Source organism: Catharus ustulatus, chromosome Z (assembly GCF_009819885.2).
Source record: "Catharus ustulatus isolate bCatUst1 chromosome Z, bCatUst1.pri.v2, whole genome shotgun sequence".
Taxonomy (NCBI): Eukaryota; Metazoa; Chordata; class Aves; order Passeriformes; family Turdidae; genus Catharus; species Catharus ustulatus.
In genome coordinates this window covers 24,491,476-24,509,113 of record NC_046262.2, presented here as the reverse complement: position 1 = coordinate 24,509,113, position 17,638 = coordinate 24,491,476, and the positions used below count along the sequence as shown (strand labels likewise).

Here is a 17,638-nt window from a genome sequence, read left to right as displayed (position 1 = left end):
GAGATTAGATGCAGCTCTGAGAAATCTGATTGAGTGGAAGATGCCCCTACTCATGGCAGGGGATTGGAATTTCAGGTGGTCTTTAAGGTCCCTTCCAACCCGAACCACTTTATGATTCTGATTCTACAATCTTCTTAATAGTCATTTAGCACAACCTGTATTGTATTTTAAAAATACCTTATTTTAAATTATGTTTCATAAGGAAACAGCAGTGGAAACTACTTGTACAATACAATTTAGAGTGTATAAGACCCTGTAGATGTCAGCACTTCACATGTTACCATCTTTAATTCCAAGTATGGAAATACTTATGAGTAAACTCCTCACTGACATGCATTTAACCAAGACCAGGCATTTAAATGGGTTTTATTCAGCTTCCTTTACCATCCAACTACCTTCTGCAGGGCAGAGATCATTCTTTTGGAGGCCAGAATTTCACAACAAATAAAGTCCAGCAAAAATACTGGAGAATTTGTCCAATCTTGAGACTAATCAAAAAGAGATACATAACAAGGATTCCTAGTATTTTAATTACTTCTAGAAGCTTTGTAATTAATTCCTTCTCTGAAGAAGATGTAGGAGATGGTAGCAATGTGCAGGATATATAAAACCTAATGTGAGAAGTTCAATAAGAAATTAGATGGAAAAAGAATTCCATGTATCAAACAAAATACAATATTAGTGGTTCTGTCCAAAACTTGGGAATTACTTTTTCCTTCTGACAGTCTGCTCCATGTGTTGTACATCTTTGTCAAATGTTCCACAGGGTGTTTGGAAAGGAAATTATGTATGGTGTGCTAAGATGTGAACAGTCAAAATGTTAAATATTTCAACTTCTCTTTCTGCGAGAAAGTACATGCGAAAAACACAGTTTCTAAGATATCACCCCATTATTATTTTTTGCTATGTCATTTTAAAAAATGTAGCTAAACTGTGATGTATCTGTTCAAAATTATTGGGAGGGGATATCACAACAAAAAAAAACCCCAAAATAACAAGTCAAGAACATTACAGTGCTTTTGCTCTGAAAGGACATTGCCTTTTTAAATAGAGAAATACACTGAAGTAAGAGGGAGAAAAAAACCAGTCAAGATGGACATCTTTGATTCTGTAGATCTCGGGTGGAAAGTATTAGTTTTATAATCAGCTTTCTTTAGATTTAGCACATATTACTCCCAGTGATCCCAGTGTTTAATCCCCTGCAGGACTCTTCATATAGGATTCTAGACATGTTCAGACAAATTGTATCTGTAGGGGCAGTAACAATTTTTTGTAATATTTAACCTGAAGTCATTTTAATTCTGAGGAAATAGTGGCATTTTCTCCTCCTATTCAGACTTATTTGCCTGCTTGCTTATTGTTTTAGCTAGAGGCACCTTGTTCAATATTTATATTAAGCTTCAGTTTAATATTTATATTAAGTGTGTCTAGTAACAGATGACAAAGACAGTAGGAAATCTGTTCTCTCTAGATACATTTGCAAAACTGTGCATAATATTTATATTCATTGAGAAAGAATAAAATAATCTGTGTACTATTCTTTTTGAAAATACAGAAGGTTAACTGGTTTTGGTATGATCAATTGTGGTTAATTATGTAGCTCACAAAACATCTCTTTTTTGTATTTTTGTGTATTACAGGTAGCATAGTGTACCTTGGGATGATGGTGGGGGCGTTCTTCTGGGGAGGCTTGGCAGACAAGGTGGGAAGGAGACAATCACTCCTGATATGCATGTCTGTCAATGGATTCTTTGCCTTCCTTTCATCCTTTGTCCAGGGCTATGGCTTCTTCCTCTTCTGTCGCTTGTTGTCTGGATTTGGGTAAGCTCCTCTGGTTTTGCTCATTTTCACAATTCTGTGCGTTAATAGAACTTCTCTGTTTGTAAAAGCGCATTATTTAGTGTAGAAATACAGTCTGTGTCAGCAGTGAGTGAATTAAGAAAGGTAGCTACTACATCCCTAAATAACAGCCTGAAGGGGAAGAATAATTCTAGGGCAAAAACAGACTGAAAACTGTGAGATTGAGTTTGTTCTTATATTGCAAAGGATTTGTTTTGTGAACTTGATCAACTTGCTTTATGCCTCAACTTCTTCATGTGCTGTACCTTGTTCAGCCAGCAAAATAAAACTCTCCTCACGAGTGTATGCTAAGATTTTTGGTAATATTTGTAAAGTTTCTAATGTTCTTGTGTGCACAATATTGTTTATAATACCATTGCATCAAGATAGTAAAATTTAAAACTGTGTCCTAAACTGTGCAAAATATTATTGTTCTGTCTGACAAAATAGTGTTTATGGACCTGTGTTTTCTTTACTTTTCATTTAAATATCTCCTGAGTGATTTAATTTATAAACCTAAACTTTTATGAGCAGAGATGGAGATACATAAGTAAATTACTACGAGAAAGCCTCTACTACACCCTTGAATAAACAAGAATTGTGTTCTGCAGACTGCTTAGTTTACCATTTCTGGTCATTGCTTAAGACTCCTAATTACAGTTCCAATTCAGACCACTATCAGTCTTTAGTATGCTATAGACAGGATCTGGTGAGAGCACAGCAGCTGTGTTGTAAAGTCACGCACATGGATTCCACTACTTTAGTGATTTTTTTCCCTTATTGTTCATAGCCATGGTTCAGCAGTGCAATTGTGTGATATTTGTGTTTCAAGAAATCCTTTGAACTGGTCTGATTGAGGCTAGGGCTCAACATGAGAACCAAAAAAGAAATTACCATAGCACTCATTAGTTTTAAACTGATTTAGGAAGAGGAAAGACAGGACAAGAGGAGATAGAAAAATGTGAGGAGTCCTCTAGCTAGAAGAATCCCCTTAGTCTGTCACCAGATTGTCAGATGTTACTTTATAAGAACAACAGGGGGAAATGGCAATATTCTAATTCCTAAAAACCCCACATCCCATAGAAAAACAAAATTTTAAAAATCCTGTATCATAAATCACCAGCAGTTCCAGGAGCTATGTCTTCTTACTCCATGGAGATATACAGTAAATTCACGAATACAAGCCACACTGAGTATAAGCCGCATCTCTGGGTGTTGGCAAATATTTCGTTCTTTGTCCATAAATAAGCCGCACCTGAGTATAAGCCACTCTGTCGTTCGCAGCGAGGACCCGTGCGCAAGAAAGTTGCCAAATAGTAATAGAACCGCGGCATGGCGGGGGGTTTACTGGCTCAATTAAGGCTGTGCAGGCTCGGCCCGCTAGGGGCTGCTGATGGGGCCAGGTGGCCCAGCTCGGTGGTGCCGCTCGGGGCTGGCCGCCGCCTCTGGGTTCGCTCGCCCCGGCCCTGCTCACACCACGGCGCCGGCCGGGCACGGAGCACCCCCTGCTCCTGCCACAGTGGCGGAGGGCGGGGGCAGAGCCCCCCCCCCCTCCTCCCCGAGCCGCAGCAATGGTGGCACGGGGCCCCCCCGTCTCTCCCCCGGGCTGCGGCAGAGGAGGAAAGAGGTCTCCTGCCTCTCTCCCCGCCCCCTGTGCTGCCTGCAGGGAGCCAGGGCAACAGAGTAACACTTTGTAACAATCGCGAAATGCCGGCTTTTACTGGCAGGTGCTTGGCTCGGCGCCCTGGCTGGCACATCTGGGGTTGTAAATGTCAGAAAATTATTCACATATTAGCTGCCCCCGAGTATTAGCCGCACTTCGGGTTTCCACCAAAATTTTTGTCAAATTGCTGCGGCTTGTATTCGTGAAATTACTGTACTACGGATGATGTTCATGACACTTTTACTCTTCTGTGATCCTGGCAAAGTTGGGAAGCTTGGTGTGTTTCTGCTTAGCCTGTCCAATTCACTGGAGCAGGTCTGGACCCTTATACTACAAAGGTTTGTTTTTTGGCAGACAGATTTGACTTTAACCTAAATTGTCCCTTTTGGGATGTACAGCAAAATATGTATTCATTATGCCTCATGATAAACTTGCCTGCACCATTTCCTTCTCACCTGTCCAGGAGCTTTTATAGTAAGAATCAGTACCTGTAGCTTTCCTTGTGATACATGTATGTCCTCGATTGGAGTAATGTTCTCATGTGCAATTGGCTTGTGATTATTGGTCCTTGAAGGAGCAGGCCCTTCATATTGGTATCCTGTACTTTTCCCACTCTGTTCAAAGTTCTCTACCTCATCTTTGAGAGCTACGTGAATAGATCAATAGATAATTTGTCACCATGTACTATATTTTGAATGGACTGTCCAAAACAAAAAAAAACCCAAACCAATCAAACAACAAAAAAGACAGCAAAAACTGCAGAGTCATTCCTCATAGCAATTACTGCAGAGGGAGGTTCATGGCTGGCTCATATTTACTGTTTTCTCTAAAGACTGCTTTTTTCCCTGAATAATCCCCTTCAGATGGTATCAGGGCAGCAGTGTGAAAGCCATGAGGTTTCTAGAGAAGAATCTGTTTCTCAGACCCTCAAGATGAGGAAAAACTCATCTTGATGTGTGCTTCCCCTTTTCCAGTCAATGGGCACTTCCCCAAATTGTCACAATTTCTCAGATATGAAGGATAGTGGGTTAGGAAGTTTGTATTCCAATTCCTTCAGGACCCACTGATGTATCTGACCAGGTCCCATCAGCCTGTGCACCTGCAGGCTACTTAGATGTTCTCTAGCCTGATCTTCTCCTACAGTGGGTCATTCTTCCAGCTCCCATGCCTTGCTTTCTGCAGCTGGTATGAGTGGAGCTCTTTGCAATGAAGACTAAAGGAAAAAAAAATTGAGGGCCTCAGCCTTCTCCATATGCAGGTAACCAAGTCTCCTGTCTCCTTGGGGAAGAGGTACACATTTTCCCTAGCCTTCTTGATGACATTCCACTATACTTCTGTTTTCAAGGGAGGATGCTTTTTTCCAGTAATTTTGTGAAATTCAAAGAGTCCAACCATGCATTTAGAATAATTTTAAGGAAAGAACTTAATTGTATGTTTTAAAGGCAAAATAGGATAGTTAGTCAGACGGAGAGGAGTAGGAGTTTTCTGAAGGGGCAGAGACTTATCTGGATAATTTTTTTGAACTAAAGATCACGGAAACATGAAGAAGTACCCAAACTATATAATATCATTAGGTATATAGAGTTTAAACTGCTATGTTATCTTCTAGATAATAAAAAAAAGGTCAAGAAGCACGACTGGCACTTGGTGCTATGGTGTAGTTGAGGTGTTAGGGCATGGGTTGGACTAGATGGTCTTGGAGTTGTCTTCCAACCCAGTTATTCTGTGATTCTGCAAAAGATAGAACCAGTATATGATAAAAGATTTTATTTCTTAAAAACCTACAATAAAACATATTCTTCTCATACTCACTTGCAGTGAAAATGTGTTTATAGAAGTAAAATGGTCAGAGGAAAAAATACGCCTTGAAATACTTCCCTCCCACCTATTTTTAAATCTGAAAAAAACCTTGTCCTAATTTGGAGGACAGGTGTCTGCTGAGAAAGGCAGGAGCCTCTCTTTGAAATGGAGAATGTAAACCCCCTCTCTCTAAATTATTATAATTTTGAAATCAAGCGGCTCTCACGCAAAGATGTGGGAATTAGCAATAATATTTCATTCCTAGGGAAATTAAAATAGAAATACAGTACTACAAAGGAACAAACCCCAAACCCTGACAAAGTCAGAGTACAGCCTGACACCCTGTCAGGCAGGGTGTTGGTAGCAGTCCGATTAAATGATGGCTGCAATCCTTTTGCAGTGACAGATGTGATTCAGTTAAAGCAGTGGTTCTGTAGAAGGTGCAGTTTCCCTGCGGAGGTGGTGATGTGGAGAAATCCGGTTTTCCTCTGGAGTCCAGTGGAGAAAGGGGCTCCTTTAGTGTCCCAAAACCTCTGGTTTTATCTTGGCAAGAAATGTTGGGCTCTTCCCTCTGGCTGGAGCAACTTCCAATGGGATGCAGTAATTTTATCAGTCACACAGTGGGACTCAATGGGCCATTAGCAGAAAATGACTGGCTGGAGGAAGGATGGGTTGTGAAAAGATAAAGAACAATGCCCTGCCTGGTTTCAATGGATGGCCCATTAGCAGAATATCTGCTGTTGAGATAAGGATCACTGCCCCCACCTGGTCTCAACAGATGGTGATAGAATAGATACCTTTTATCATACCCTGTATTGTAAACCAAGACAAACCTAAGACTAGTAACATTTTTGCAGGCAAAAATAGAGATTTTGAATGCAAACCAGTATAAACAATATCAAGATATGAGTACATAAAGAGTACTGAGACATAAGAAATTCTGAAGGGTAAACTTAAGCTAGACAAAAGAATGAAGTAATGTTGGAAAGTCTGCAAAATACTTTCCTTTTCCACAACATAATATCAAAATTGTGATTCTTCCATTGATCAGTTGAAAATCAAAACCCAAATGGAAATTGAATCCAAAAGCCTGATAAAGGTCTAGGAGGGCTTTAGACATAGTTTCCTACAACATGAAAACATATAGAAAAGAAACTGTGAGTTGTATTCATCCTTAGCCATTGGGGGAAAGTGCAAATATTTATCACCAAAAAGCACCTCATTGTATCTGTCTGAAAATGTCAAAGGAATACAGATACAGAGCTGTTAGCTTGAGTGAGGCTGGACCTGCTGTCTGTTCAACACTACCACTACTGTTTCACTACTGTGAAATATTATTCTCAGCTACATAATTTCACCCAATTTCTAAGAAACATTAATCTAAGCTATTAATTTAATATTTTTAATACTTATAATTTTAGGTTCAATTTTTTTAAGTGCAATAACTAAATTTATAATAAAGTGGTTAAAACTGCAGTACAGATTTGTTTTATCCCAGTAAATTTCATTTTCGTTGCTTTGAGTTATGCAGAGATTACAGTAATTTCACGATTATAAGCTGCACTGAGTATAAGCCGCACTTCTGGGTTTCAGCAACTTTTTGTTTTTTTGTCCATATATAAGGCGCACCTGATTATAAGCCGCATGTTACAATACAGAGTGTGATAAAAGGTATCTATTCTATCACCATCTGTTGATGGTGGGGACAGTGATCCTTATCTCAATGGCAGATAATCTGCTAATGGGCCATCCATTGAAAACAGGCAAGGCATTGTTCTTTCTTTTCACACCCCATCCTTCTACCAGCCAGTCATTTTCTGCTAATGGCCCATTGAGTCCCACCGTGTGACTGATAAAATTACTTCATCCCATTGAAAGTTGCTCCAGCCAGAGGGAAGAGCCCAACATTTCTTACCAAGATAAAAACAGAGGTTTTGGGACACTAAGGTAGCCCCTTTCTCCACTGGACTCCAGTGGAAAACTGGATTTCTCCACATCACCACTGGACCTCCAGAGGGAAACTGCACCTTCTACAGGAGCACTGCTCCAACTAAATCACATCTGTCAGTGCAGGAGGATGCAGCCACCATTTAATGGGACTGCTACCAACACCCTGCCTGACGAGGTGTCAGGTTGTCAGGGTTTGGAGTTTGTTTCTTTGTAGTACTGTATTTCTATTTTGATTTCCCTAGAAAAGAACTGTTATTCCTAATTTCCATATTTTTGCCTGAGAGCCCCCTGATTTCCAAATTATAATAATTTGGAGGGAGGGGGTTTACATTCTCCATTTCAAAGAGAAGTTCCTGCCTTTCTCAGCAGACACCTGTCCTCCAAACTAAAACAGCAACTTTTTGTTCTTTGTCCATATATAAGCCGCACCTGATTATAAGCCGCACTTTGGGTTCGGACCAAAATTTTAGTCAAAATGGTGTGGCTTATAATCTTGAAATTACTGTATACAATTTGGGGGAAAAAATAATTCTTATCTCACCCAAATATTTCTTCTAAAAGAAATGAAAGCGTTCATACAGTGAAAACTAGCTGAAATAAATATCCTGAGGTAAACTACAATATAGAAATTTTTAAGACAACGTCATATATTTGCTCCTGGTAGAAAATTATTCTTTCTTCTGAGCAAAATAAAAAATGCCAAATAAATGTGTCCTATTTTGAAAACACCCAGTGTTTCCAGATTGTAAAGATTTCTTTCAATTGGCCAGAACTGCCAATTTGGTCAAATTTCTTCTCCAGTCCCACAGAAATATTATGAAATACAGGTTAAATGTTAATTGATACAACTAAAAACTATTGGGAAGCTTTTCCCCTGCCTGTTATCCCTTGTGAATAAAGGCCTTTCTCAAGATGTATTAACATAACATTCCCTTTCCAGACTGCTTTAGATTATACTTCATTAAATCTGAGGTTTACCTTCATCCTTCCTTTGACAATCTCTAAACCTTCCTGCAATACTCCTTCTAATTATTCAGATCTACCTCAGAGTGCTGATGCCACTATGGTAGAACAAGACTTGTGGTTCAGTTATTTTCTCAAATTCTTCACATTTTCATGGGGAATCAAAAGTTTAAAAAAATCCAAAAACGTGAATGTAACTTGCAGTTTTGAGGGGTTGCCTGTGTAAGTCCACACATGGTGACTTTCACCAGCAGTTTTGCATATTGTGTCTAGTGGCAAGAAACACTTAGAATTGTATATCCACCCCTTAGAGACTATGACATGAAGGGTACGCAAGCATTCTATACACATAACAACTGCAAAAATGTTCCAACAGAGAGGTAGACCATGTGGAAGCAGGACAAGATGATTGGCTGACACAAGCCTATACACTTCAGGAGCCTCATGTCTAGACCAACATTCAGCTTTTATAATTTTATGTCATCAGTATTTAGTATCATGTTATATTTATCTTTTACCTCTTCATTTTCACTTGTTCCACTTCTTTTTCACAAAGCACCTTGTGTTTTCTCACTCTCAAAAGGTTGTAATCTTCTGCCTCTGATTCATCTTCAGCATTCTGCTGTGTCCTACCCAGGGTTATCAGTGTTTTTGCACTGTGAGCTAATGAATAGCTCTGCAGGTGACTGGCTTCAAAGCTGGTAGGCTGTGCCAAAAGGGATATATGCTTCTCAGTGAAGCCAAAAAAGTAGTTGGCAAGGTCTGAGCTTCACAAATAACTTTGATTCAGGTTGCAGCTTCAGATGTGAGTAAAAGTTGATGAATCTAAACCTCAGAGAAAAGTGGTTTTCCCTAAATCTTCTCTTGCCTTCCCCAAGAGGAGAAGACAGCATTCTTATGAGGAGAGGATTATACAGAAGGGAGAAAAAGACTAGACAGGGGTAAATAAAGAGAGCCTGCATGGCAGAAAAAAAGATCAAAATTAAAATTATAGAATCATAGAATTATTTAGGTTGGAAAAGATTTTCAAAGTAACTGAGGTCAACCATCAAGCTGATACTGCCCAATCCATCACTCATTCCTAAGCACCTCATCTACACATGCTTTAAAACCCTCCAGGGATGGACATTCCACACTTCCCTGATCAGCTTGTTACAATATTTTGCAAATCTTTCCATGAAGAAATTTTTCCTACTATGCAATTCTTCTGGCACAGCTTGAAGCTATTTCCTCTCTATTTTTTGTTACTTGGAACAGGAGAGATGGACTTGTCTACACCTCTTTTCAGGTAGTTGTAGGGAGTGATAAGTGTTTTTTCTTATTTTCTCCAGCTGAAAGACCCCCAGTTCCTTCAACCACTCCTCTTAGGACCTTTGCTCCAAATGCTTTGCCAGCTTTGTTGCTCTCTCTGAACACATTCCAGCATTGAAATGAACTTCCTGTAGTCATCATGTAGAGGGGCCAAAAACTGATCCCAGGATTTGAGGTGTGGCCTCAGCAGTACTCAGTACAAGGAGACAATCCCTGCCCTGCTCCTGCCGGCCACACTATTGCTGATCCAGGCCAGGATGCCATTGGCCTTCTTGGCCACCTGGGCACACCCTGGCTCATGTTCAGCTGTTGTCACCAGCACTCCCAGGTCCTTTCCAGCCACTCTGCCCCAGCCTGTGGCACTGCCTGGGGTTGTTGTGACCCAAGGGCAGGACCCAGCACTGGGCCTTGTTGAACCTCACACCATTGGCCTCAGCCATGATCCAGCCTGCCCAGATCCCTCTGCAGAGCCTTCCTGCCCTCCAGCAGATAAATAACCCACCCAGCTTGGTGTTATCTGCAAACTGACTGAGGCTGCACTCAACTCCTTGTCCAGGTCATCAGTGAAGGCATTAAACAGGACTGGCACCACTACTGAGCCCAGGGGAACAGCACTGGTGACCAGCCACCAGCTGGATGTAACTCCATTCACTGCTGCTTTCTGTGCCTGGCCATCCTGACAGATTTTACCCTATGAACAGTGCAATTGTCCATGTCATGGACTGCCAGTTTCTTCAGGACAATGTTTTGGGAGGTGGTGTCAAAGGCTTTACTAAAGTCCAGTTTGGTAACATGCAGTATCTTTCCCTCATCCACAAAGTGGGTGACCCTAGAAGAGAAGGAGATGAAGCAGGACCTGCTTTTCACAAACCAGACCCATGATGGCTGGGCCTCATCCCTCGGTTCTCCTACATGTGCCATGGTACAGGCTGATGTGCTCCATGACCTTCCTGGACACCCGTCAGGCCTGTAGTTTCCCAGATCCTCTTTCTGACCCTTGACTGCATCCTATCCAGGCCCACACACTTGAGCATGTCTAGGGATGCTGTAGTGGGTCACTGAACATTTCCCTTTGGATTATGTGGGCTTCATTCTGCTTCTTCTCTCTGTCTTACAGATCAGGAGGCTTTGTCACTGTGTTTCCCCTTCCTGTAAATAAGACTGGGTATTCTCCTTAGCCCACCTTTGTTATAAATATATTGATTTACAATTTATTTTTTGCCTTTTACAGCAGTAGATAAGTTAAGTTCCAGTTGGGCTTTGGCTCTTCTGTTTTTTCTCCCTGCATGAGCTCATGAAATCCCTGTACTCTTCCTGAGTAGCCTGCCTAGTCTTTCATATGTCATAAACTCTCTATTTTTTTTTCTGGAGTTTGGCTCTCTGTACAGTCCGGCTGATCTTTTTCCCTGCTGGTCCAACTTTCAGCATGTGGTGACAGCCTGGTCCCTCAATTCTAGCATTTCTTTCCTGAAGAATGCCCAGTGTTTCCTGGGCTCATTTGCCCACCACAACTGCTTCCCAAGTGACTTTCTCAGCCAGGCTTCTAAACAGGCCCAAGTCTGTCCTCCACAAGTTCAAGGTACATGTTCTCCTTGACACCCTCCCTTACTTCTCCAAAAATGAAAAGCTCTGTCATGTTGTGATCACAGTGACCCAGAGAACCTCTAGCCATCATAATCACATCACCCACCAGTCCTCTGTTCACAAATAACAGTCCCTTGTTGACATCCTGATCAGCTGTGGCTGGGCATTATCATCCACACAATCCAGGAACCTCCTGGACTGGCTCCTCTCCACTCTGCTGCTTTTGCAGCAGGCGTCTGGAAGGTGGAAATCCCCAAAAAGAACAATTGCCCGTGGTTGTGAGAGCTCTTCCAGCTGCTTCTAGACTATTTCACCTGTCTTTTCTTCCTGATTTGGTGATCTATAGCACACACAGACCATGATATTTGTCTTTCAAGTAAAAACTTGAAAAGAAGAATGAAAACAAAGAAGAAAATCTACAAAAGAAAGAATTCCTTAGCAGTGATCATGTGATTACCAATACTAGCACATGTGAAAGCAATTTACCTGACATACCAGACAAATTATTTGCTATTGTATGCTTGAATGTAAATTAAACTTGATTTTTTAAAATAGTGTGGGATAAATATGTGGAATGAATTATATGTTTGTCAATTCATCTTTCGTCAGAACTGGCTACTGTAGAGTTTAGTAAATTGTCATGTGCATCTTTTTCTACAAGGACTCTCTTGTTATTAATAGCACAGAGGCCACTTATGTACCTGCAAGGAAACTTGCTTATTATTCCATAGTCCAAAGAAACACATGTATTTAAAAATGGGTGCAACAATCAGCAAAGCTTAGTCTCTAGGGCTTTATCCAGCAGTTCTTAAGGAAAAGGTTCATCTGTTTGCTCACCCGTAGATACTTTGCCAGTCTAATGGCAGTTCTGAAAGGAAAAGAATAACAGTATTTTTCAATGAGACTTTTTTACTGGGGTAGAAAATAGTTGAGAATAAATGTTATGTGCAATTGAATTGGAAGGACAAGGACTGATGGGCTGTTTCTAAATATCTGAATCTGTGTTTTAAGCTCTGTCACTTTTTAACAAATAGCAAATAACAAGGTGACTACTTGCAAATGCTGTCTCACACAGACACTATCTATTTTTAGCCTGGATGTTGTTCCAGTTTGAAAGAGAAGACAAGGTATTTCAGAAGAACATCATCCTACCTTGTATATTTAGTATTCTGTAAGGGCTTTTTGTCCTAATTATCTCTATTCCTTGTATGCTGTTGCATTTCAAGCCCCTTTGGCTAGTGAATCTGCAAATAAACAATAGCTTCTATCTGAAGCCAGAGGTTTCTGAATGCCTCACAGACGTGTTTTCATCCCAGCTGTCACACTGTGCAGTTGCCAGAATCTGTTGTGACAAATCACAGCTCTGAAGGTAGATTAGCAGACATTTATCATCTTTGTTTGTAACAAGAAAAATGCAAATGTATCTTAGCTTATTGTTTGTTTCACTGAATCCCACTCTCCTAATGTTCATCACTTAAATCTCCTTTTTGTTTCATCTCTCTCAAAATTTCACAGAACAAACATGAACTCAGAGTGTACATAAATACATAAATGTGCCTTCTCTCTTGTCCTGCCTACTTCTGATGTGGTTTATGACATAAGATGAAGATTACTGAAAAGATCAACATTTATCATTCATTTGACTGATATTTATGCTGTTCTCCCACATATAAACAATATGTGCAAAAGGTTCCTGCTGTTTCTTCAGTGCTGTTCTTGCATATATCCCTACATATTTATTTAAAAAGTAAGGTTGAAGGCCTGTATCCTTTCATTTCACTTGAAAAGTCTGATCCTTATTGAGTGAGAGCACTTATTTCATGATTTTGGTGCAAGCTCAGTGAAATTTTGCCTCCTGTTGGTATTAGATTGTGCCTCATTACAGAATGTATTATTCAGGAGACAGATATCACTCATTATCATCATCCCAGAGGCTTAGATCAGTGAATTTTTTAATCTTTTAAAAAATGTTCAGACTCCATACAATTTTTCTGTGTAGATATATAAAAAAAGTACTTAGTTTTTGTACATGCTAACAAGATACATACTATTTGTGACCCCTAAGGAAGTAGTGCATGGACTTCTCTCTGTTATCTGTGGGTAATGTGTTTACTTCCACTCCTTTGGCTAGGATAACTGAAGATATAACAGAAATTAATAACAGATGAGATAAAAAATTCAACTTGTTTGAATAATTTCTGTTTAGGAAAGTTAAATTCCTTCCCGTTTTAGAATGAATGTTCTTCTCAAGTCAACAGAGTTTTCATGGGCTTTTCATCTGTACGGGCAGACATATCAAGAGAAGAATATAGTTTCATTCATCAAACACAGTTTTTCTACAAGTGATGATGAGCCATAGAATTATAAACACAGTAACAGCAAACAGCCCACTGTATCATACCAATTAATTGCCAGCAGACTTAACACTGTATCCTGTGGGAAAATAGCATTTAGATTTCCCTCAAAACAAAAGATGAAGTCTTCCTAATGAAAAATTAATAGCAGTTGTGTTTTTAATTTTACTTGAAATTCACTCCTGCACATGCCACCATGCATTTCACAAAATGTTGGTAGGCAGCACAGAGGCAGTTGCTTTCAAACTTACCATACAAAAATGCTGGGAATCAAATTCTGTTCCTTCCATATCAGTATGGAAGGGCTCACCTGGAGGCACTGAATTATTAAGTGTTTATGTGAATGCAAGTGAAAGTAGGATCTGGCCTCTGTTTTTTTAAAACGGTAAAAATTATATTCTTCCTTGCAGTTGTTGGGTGATTTGGTAATGAGTTTCTTAAATATGAACTTTTGAGAAGTTAATTCATAAATAGCAGTAGCGGCTGAAGGATTCAAAAAATCATCACAAGAGAGTGATGGAAGACGTTTGTGGTGGAAGTGATGGAAGACTGGAGATACTCTGATCTTCTCTTGCCCAAATCTTTGAGAGGTAGTTGATGGTTCTGCTAGTAGTGTTTAGTATACCAGATATCATATTAGTTCTATAATAGAAAATTACTTCAGTACCAAACCCAAGTTAAAATTTATACAGGTCAGTGAGATAGCAGGGTTTCCCCATCAGAGGAAAATGAGTTATGATTCTACTCTTGGTGGTGGCCCCTAAATTTTACCTCTGCCCAGGCTTCCAGGGGAAGCTCCAAGGACATTGTCTCTTATATTTCCTCCCATGAGAAGAAATGGCATACAGCCCTTGTTACCTGTATATATAACAAGAATTCCTGGAGGTGTAAATGTTTGTGTTACCAGCAGAACCTTTAACAGCTAGCAGGTTCAGCTATGCAGAAGATTCATTGTTAAGCTAAATATTGCCCAGGTATTTCAGAGAAGACAAGGCTTCAGGATGTCCTAATTGGACCCTACAGTACCTGAAGGGATCCTGTAACAAAAATGGAGAGAGACTTTTACTAGTGTGTAGTGATAGAACATTGGGAATGGCTTCAAACTGAGAGAGGGCAGGTTTAGGTTAGTTATTAAGAAGAAGTTCTTTCCTGTGAAGGTAGTGAGGCACTGCCACAGGAATGTCATGCCATCCATGGCAGTGTTCAAGGCCAGGTTGGATGGAACTATAAGAAATATGGTCCAGTGAAGGTGTCCCTGCCCATATGAAGGGGTTGGAATCAGCGCATCTTTCAGGTCCCTTCCAACATAAAGCATTCTATGATTTTGTGAAGAGCTGTATAAAGGAAAAGAGAAAACAGAAGTCCCCTATGCAAATGTAACAGCTCAATCCAGCACTTCATCACAGTACATGAAGATGTATTAATATAAACTGTATGACTATGGCACTGCATTTTCTTAGTAGTGAAATATCATTTCTGTATTCATGTTTCTCTTATTAATATCTGTTTAAAACTATTCTGAGGTTTGCTGTTCACTTCCAGTTTGGCAGCTCCCAGATGACATTATGAATATGCATTTATCTTTAAAATTCATTTAAAAATTCAGACCATGCCATACATCGCTTCAAAGTAGGTAGTCTGATGGTATTTTCTTCATTGGAAAAAAAAAAAAAAATCCACAAGCACTTGTCTCGATGTAGAACATTAGACACATTGCATACACAGTGAGCAGGTAAAGACAGTGAAAGATGACTTGGAATCCAAGTACCAAATGTGATACATATTTTGGGTTACTTCAATTTTTGTAAAACCAAGTTGAATCTTCTCTTTATATTTTTTTCCAACTAACCTTCAGACAATGTTTATTTTACCATGAGAAAAAATGAATATTATATGAATGCATATGCTTTTCATTAAAAATTAAGTATAAAGCCAGTGTGGGGTTAGCTATTCACGCAGTGCAACTGAGTATGTATTCAATGTTTTAAATTGTGTGTAAAAAAACCCATTGACAGTTCTTGGTTACCTAAATTGTGGGAGGCAAGACTTAGAGAAATACCTATTACTCTTTGAGAAAATGATTAATATTTTTCCATTAGAAGCAATGTACTTTGACTCTTGTCAATAGACTGCCACGATTTTGTAATGGTGTAAGTCAAGACTTTGTGCTGGTTTCCGTTCCAGTGACTGACACATTGACAATTCCCTTGAAACGTTGAATTAAATAAAGAGTACATAGAATTTTCAAGGAAATATTTAACAAAAATTGCATCCAAACTGATGAAAGTTTTCTCTAGAGTTCCTCAATACATCGTGCAATTTGAGAAAAAACACTTGGCAGAGAAATTGCTTGTATTTGAGGTTTTTGATGAGTACTGCTACAGGCTTGTTCAAACTTTTTCTAGCTGTAACTCTCTTGCTTGATCCATGATCTGTATCTTGTTTTAGGATTGGTGGAGCTATGCCAACAGTCTTCTCCTATTTTTCGGAAGTGCTTGCTCGGGAGAAACGAGGTGAACACCTGAGCTGGCTCTGTATGTTTTGGATGATTGGTGGCATCTACGCTTCAGCAATGGCTTGGGCAATAATTCCCCATTATGGTAAGAAAAGACATAGAAGAAGAAAAATCTCCTTGTGATTTGGAGGTCTTCTAGTATGAAAGTACAGTGTCTTCAAGTCTGTTTTCAAACTACTGACCCAACTGATGAAAAGAAATTTATTCCTTTTGAAGGATATAGTGGGAATAGGTTGTACATCAAATAAGAAAGAATTTATTAAAAGATGCAAAACTTCACCAATATCCATATTTAGTCAGATTGTTTAAATCACTGAAAACCTGTACACGTGAAAATTGGTTTTATTGTTAAATCTGGAGAAAATAGATGATGTGGAGATTTGCATCTGAGAAATTTTAAATTGCTGGAATGTCAAATTAGCAGTCTTTTTGACACAGGAAAAATTGTGAATTAAACATTCTTGAGAAAAGAGTAAGAACTTTCCTAAAGTTTGCAGTGCTGAAACCTGAAATTAGCCTGAAAATAATGCTGTAATGAATGTTTCTTAGTGGTATTTTTAGTGGTGTAAAAACAGATAAATGGAACACTGTACAATTAAATGCTGTTGGAATGTGTGAGGGCAATGACTGAAGTTATACTCATGTGAAATACAAGCTACTTTGTCAAAGAGCTCTTTAGTTGCCTTGACATAGTTAAACATCATATGGAGGTGCAGATTCAATTCTTTGTGTCCTGGACTTGCCTTTTAGAGGACTCAAGTGCTCACAAGTTTCCAGTGTTGCTGAGACTGCTCAGGCGTTCTTAAAATTTAGCTTCTCAAGCAGTTCTCTCTGGCAGGCCTTGAGTAAGTAAAGCAGCACTTTGAGTTAGATGGCATCCAAAGCAGCTTTCTTTAGCCAAGCAATGAGGTTCATCGAAGCTATATAGTGAATGTTTTCCCAAAGTGATGGGAACATTTAACAAGTGATAATGCCCAGAAATAAATTATAATAATGCAGACTAATCAAATACCAAGACTGTTGCATTAAAATTAATTTTAGGGTTCAGTAAACTCAACCTGAGTCTATATCTTCAAACTTGCCTTTTGACTTTGAATTGCTGGAAACAAAAAGAGGAATTTGTGCTGACAAGGCACATATGGATTTTTTTTTTCCCAAGTAGTAAATTGCTCTGGATGCCAAGTATGTTTTTGCTTTCCTATTTTATTTTTGTTATCTTTTGGTGGAAAATGCAAACATGATGACAGATTGATTTACATAGGTAGTCTAATTTCATGTAGATTTTATAAATACCTTTATATCCTTTACTGAGGTGCTTTTAGAACATCACATGGCAGTATATTTTAATACAGTACACTTGCACCAAAGCAGTGTCACTTCAGGGAACTTCCTTTAGCAGTGGAGGAATACCAGCAACAAAAAGGAGTGCTGCACTGATCTTTTTGACTAAAATTTTGGTCTGAACATGAAGTGTGGCTTATAATCAGGTGTGGCTTATATATGGACAAAGAACAAAAAGTTGCTGTTTTAGTTTGGAGGACAGGTGTCTGTTGAGAAAGGCAGGAACTTTGAAATGGAGAATGTAAACCCCCTCCCTCTAAATTATTATAATTTTGAAATCAAGGGGCTTTCAGGCAAAGATATGGGAATTAGGAATAA

At 39.3% G+C, this 17,638-nt stretch overlaps 1 protein-coding gene across 1 annotated transcript in view; it reads left to right on the top strand.

Moving 5' to 3' along the window:
• SV2C (synaptic vesicle glycoprotein 2C) overlaps nt 1-17,638 on the top strand; it is a 123,200-nt gene that overhangs the window by 52,605 nt on the left and 52,957 nt on the right. Inside the window, exons 3-4 of the mRNA XM_033085228.2 lie at nt 1,641-1,821; nt 15,913-16,064. Coding sequence (XP_032941119.1) covers nt 1,641-1,821; nt 15,913-16,064 — 333 coding nt within the window. The remainder of the gene's footprint in view (nt 1-1,640; nt 1,822-15,912; nt 16,065-17,638) is intronic.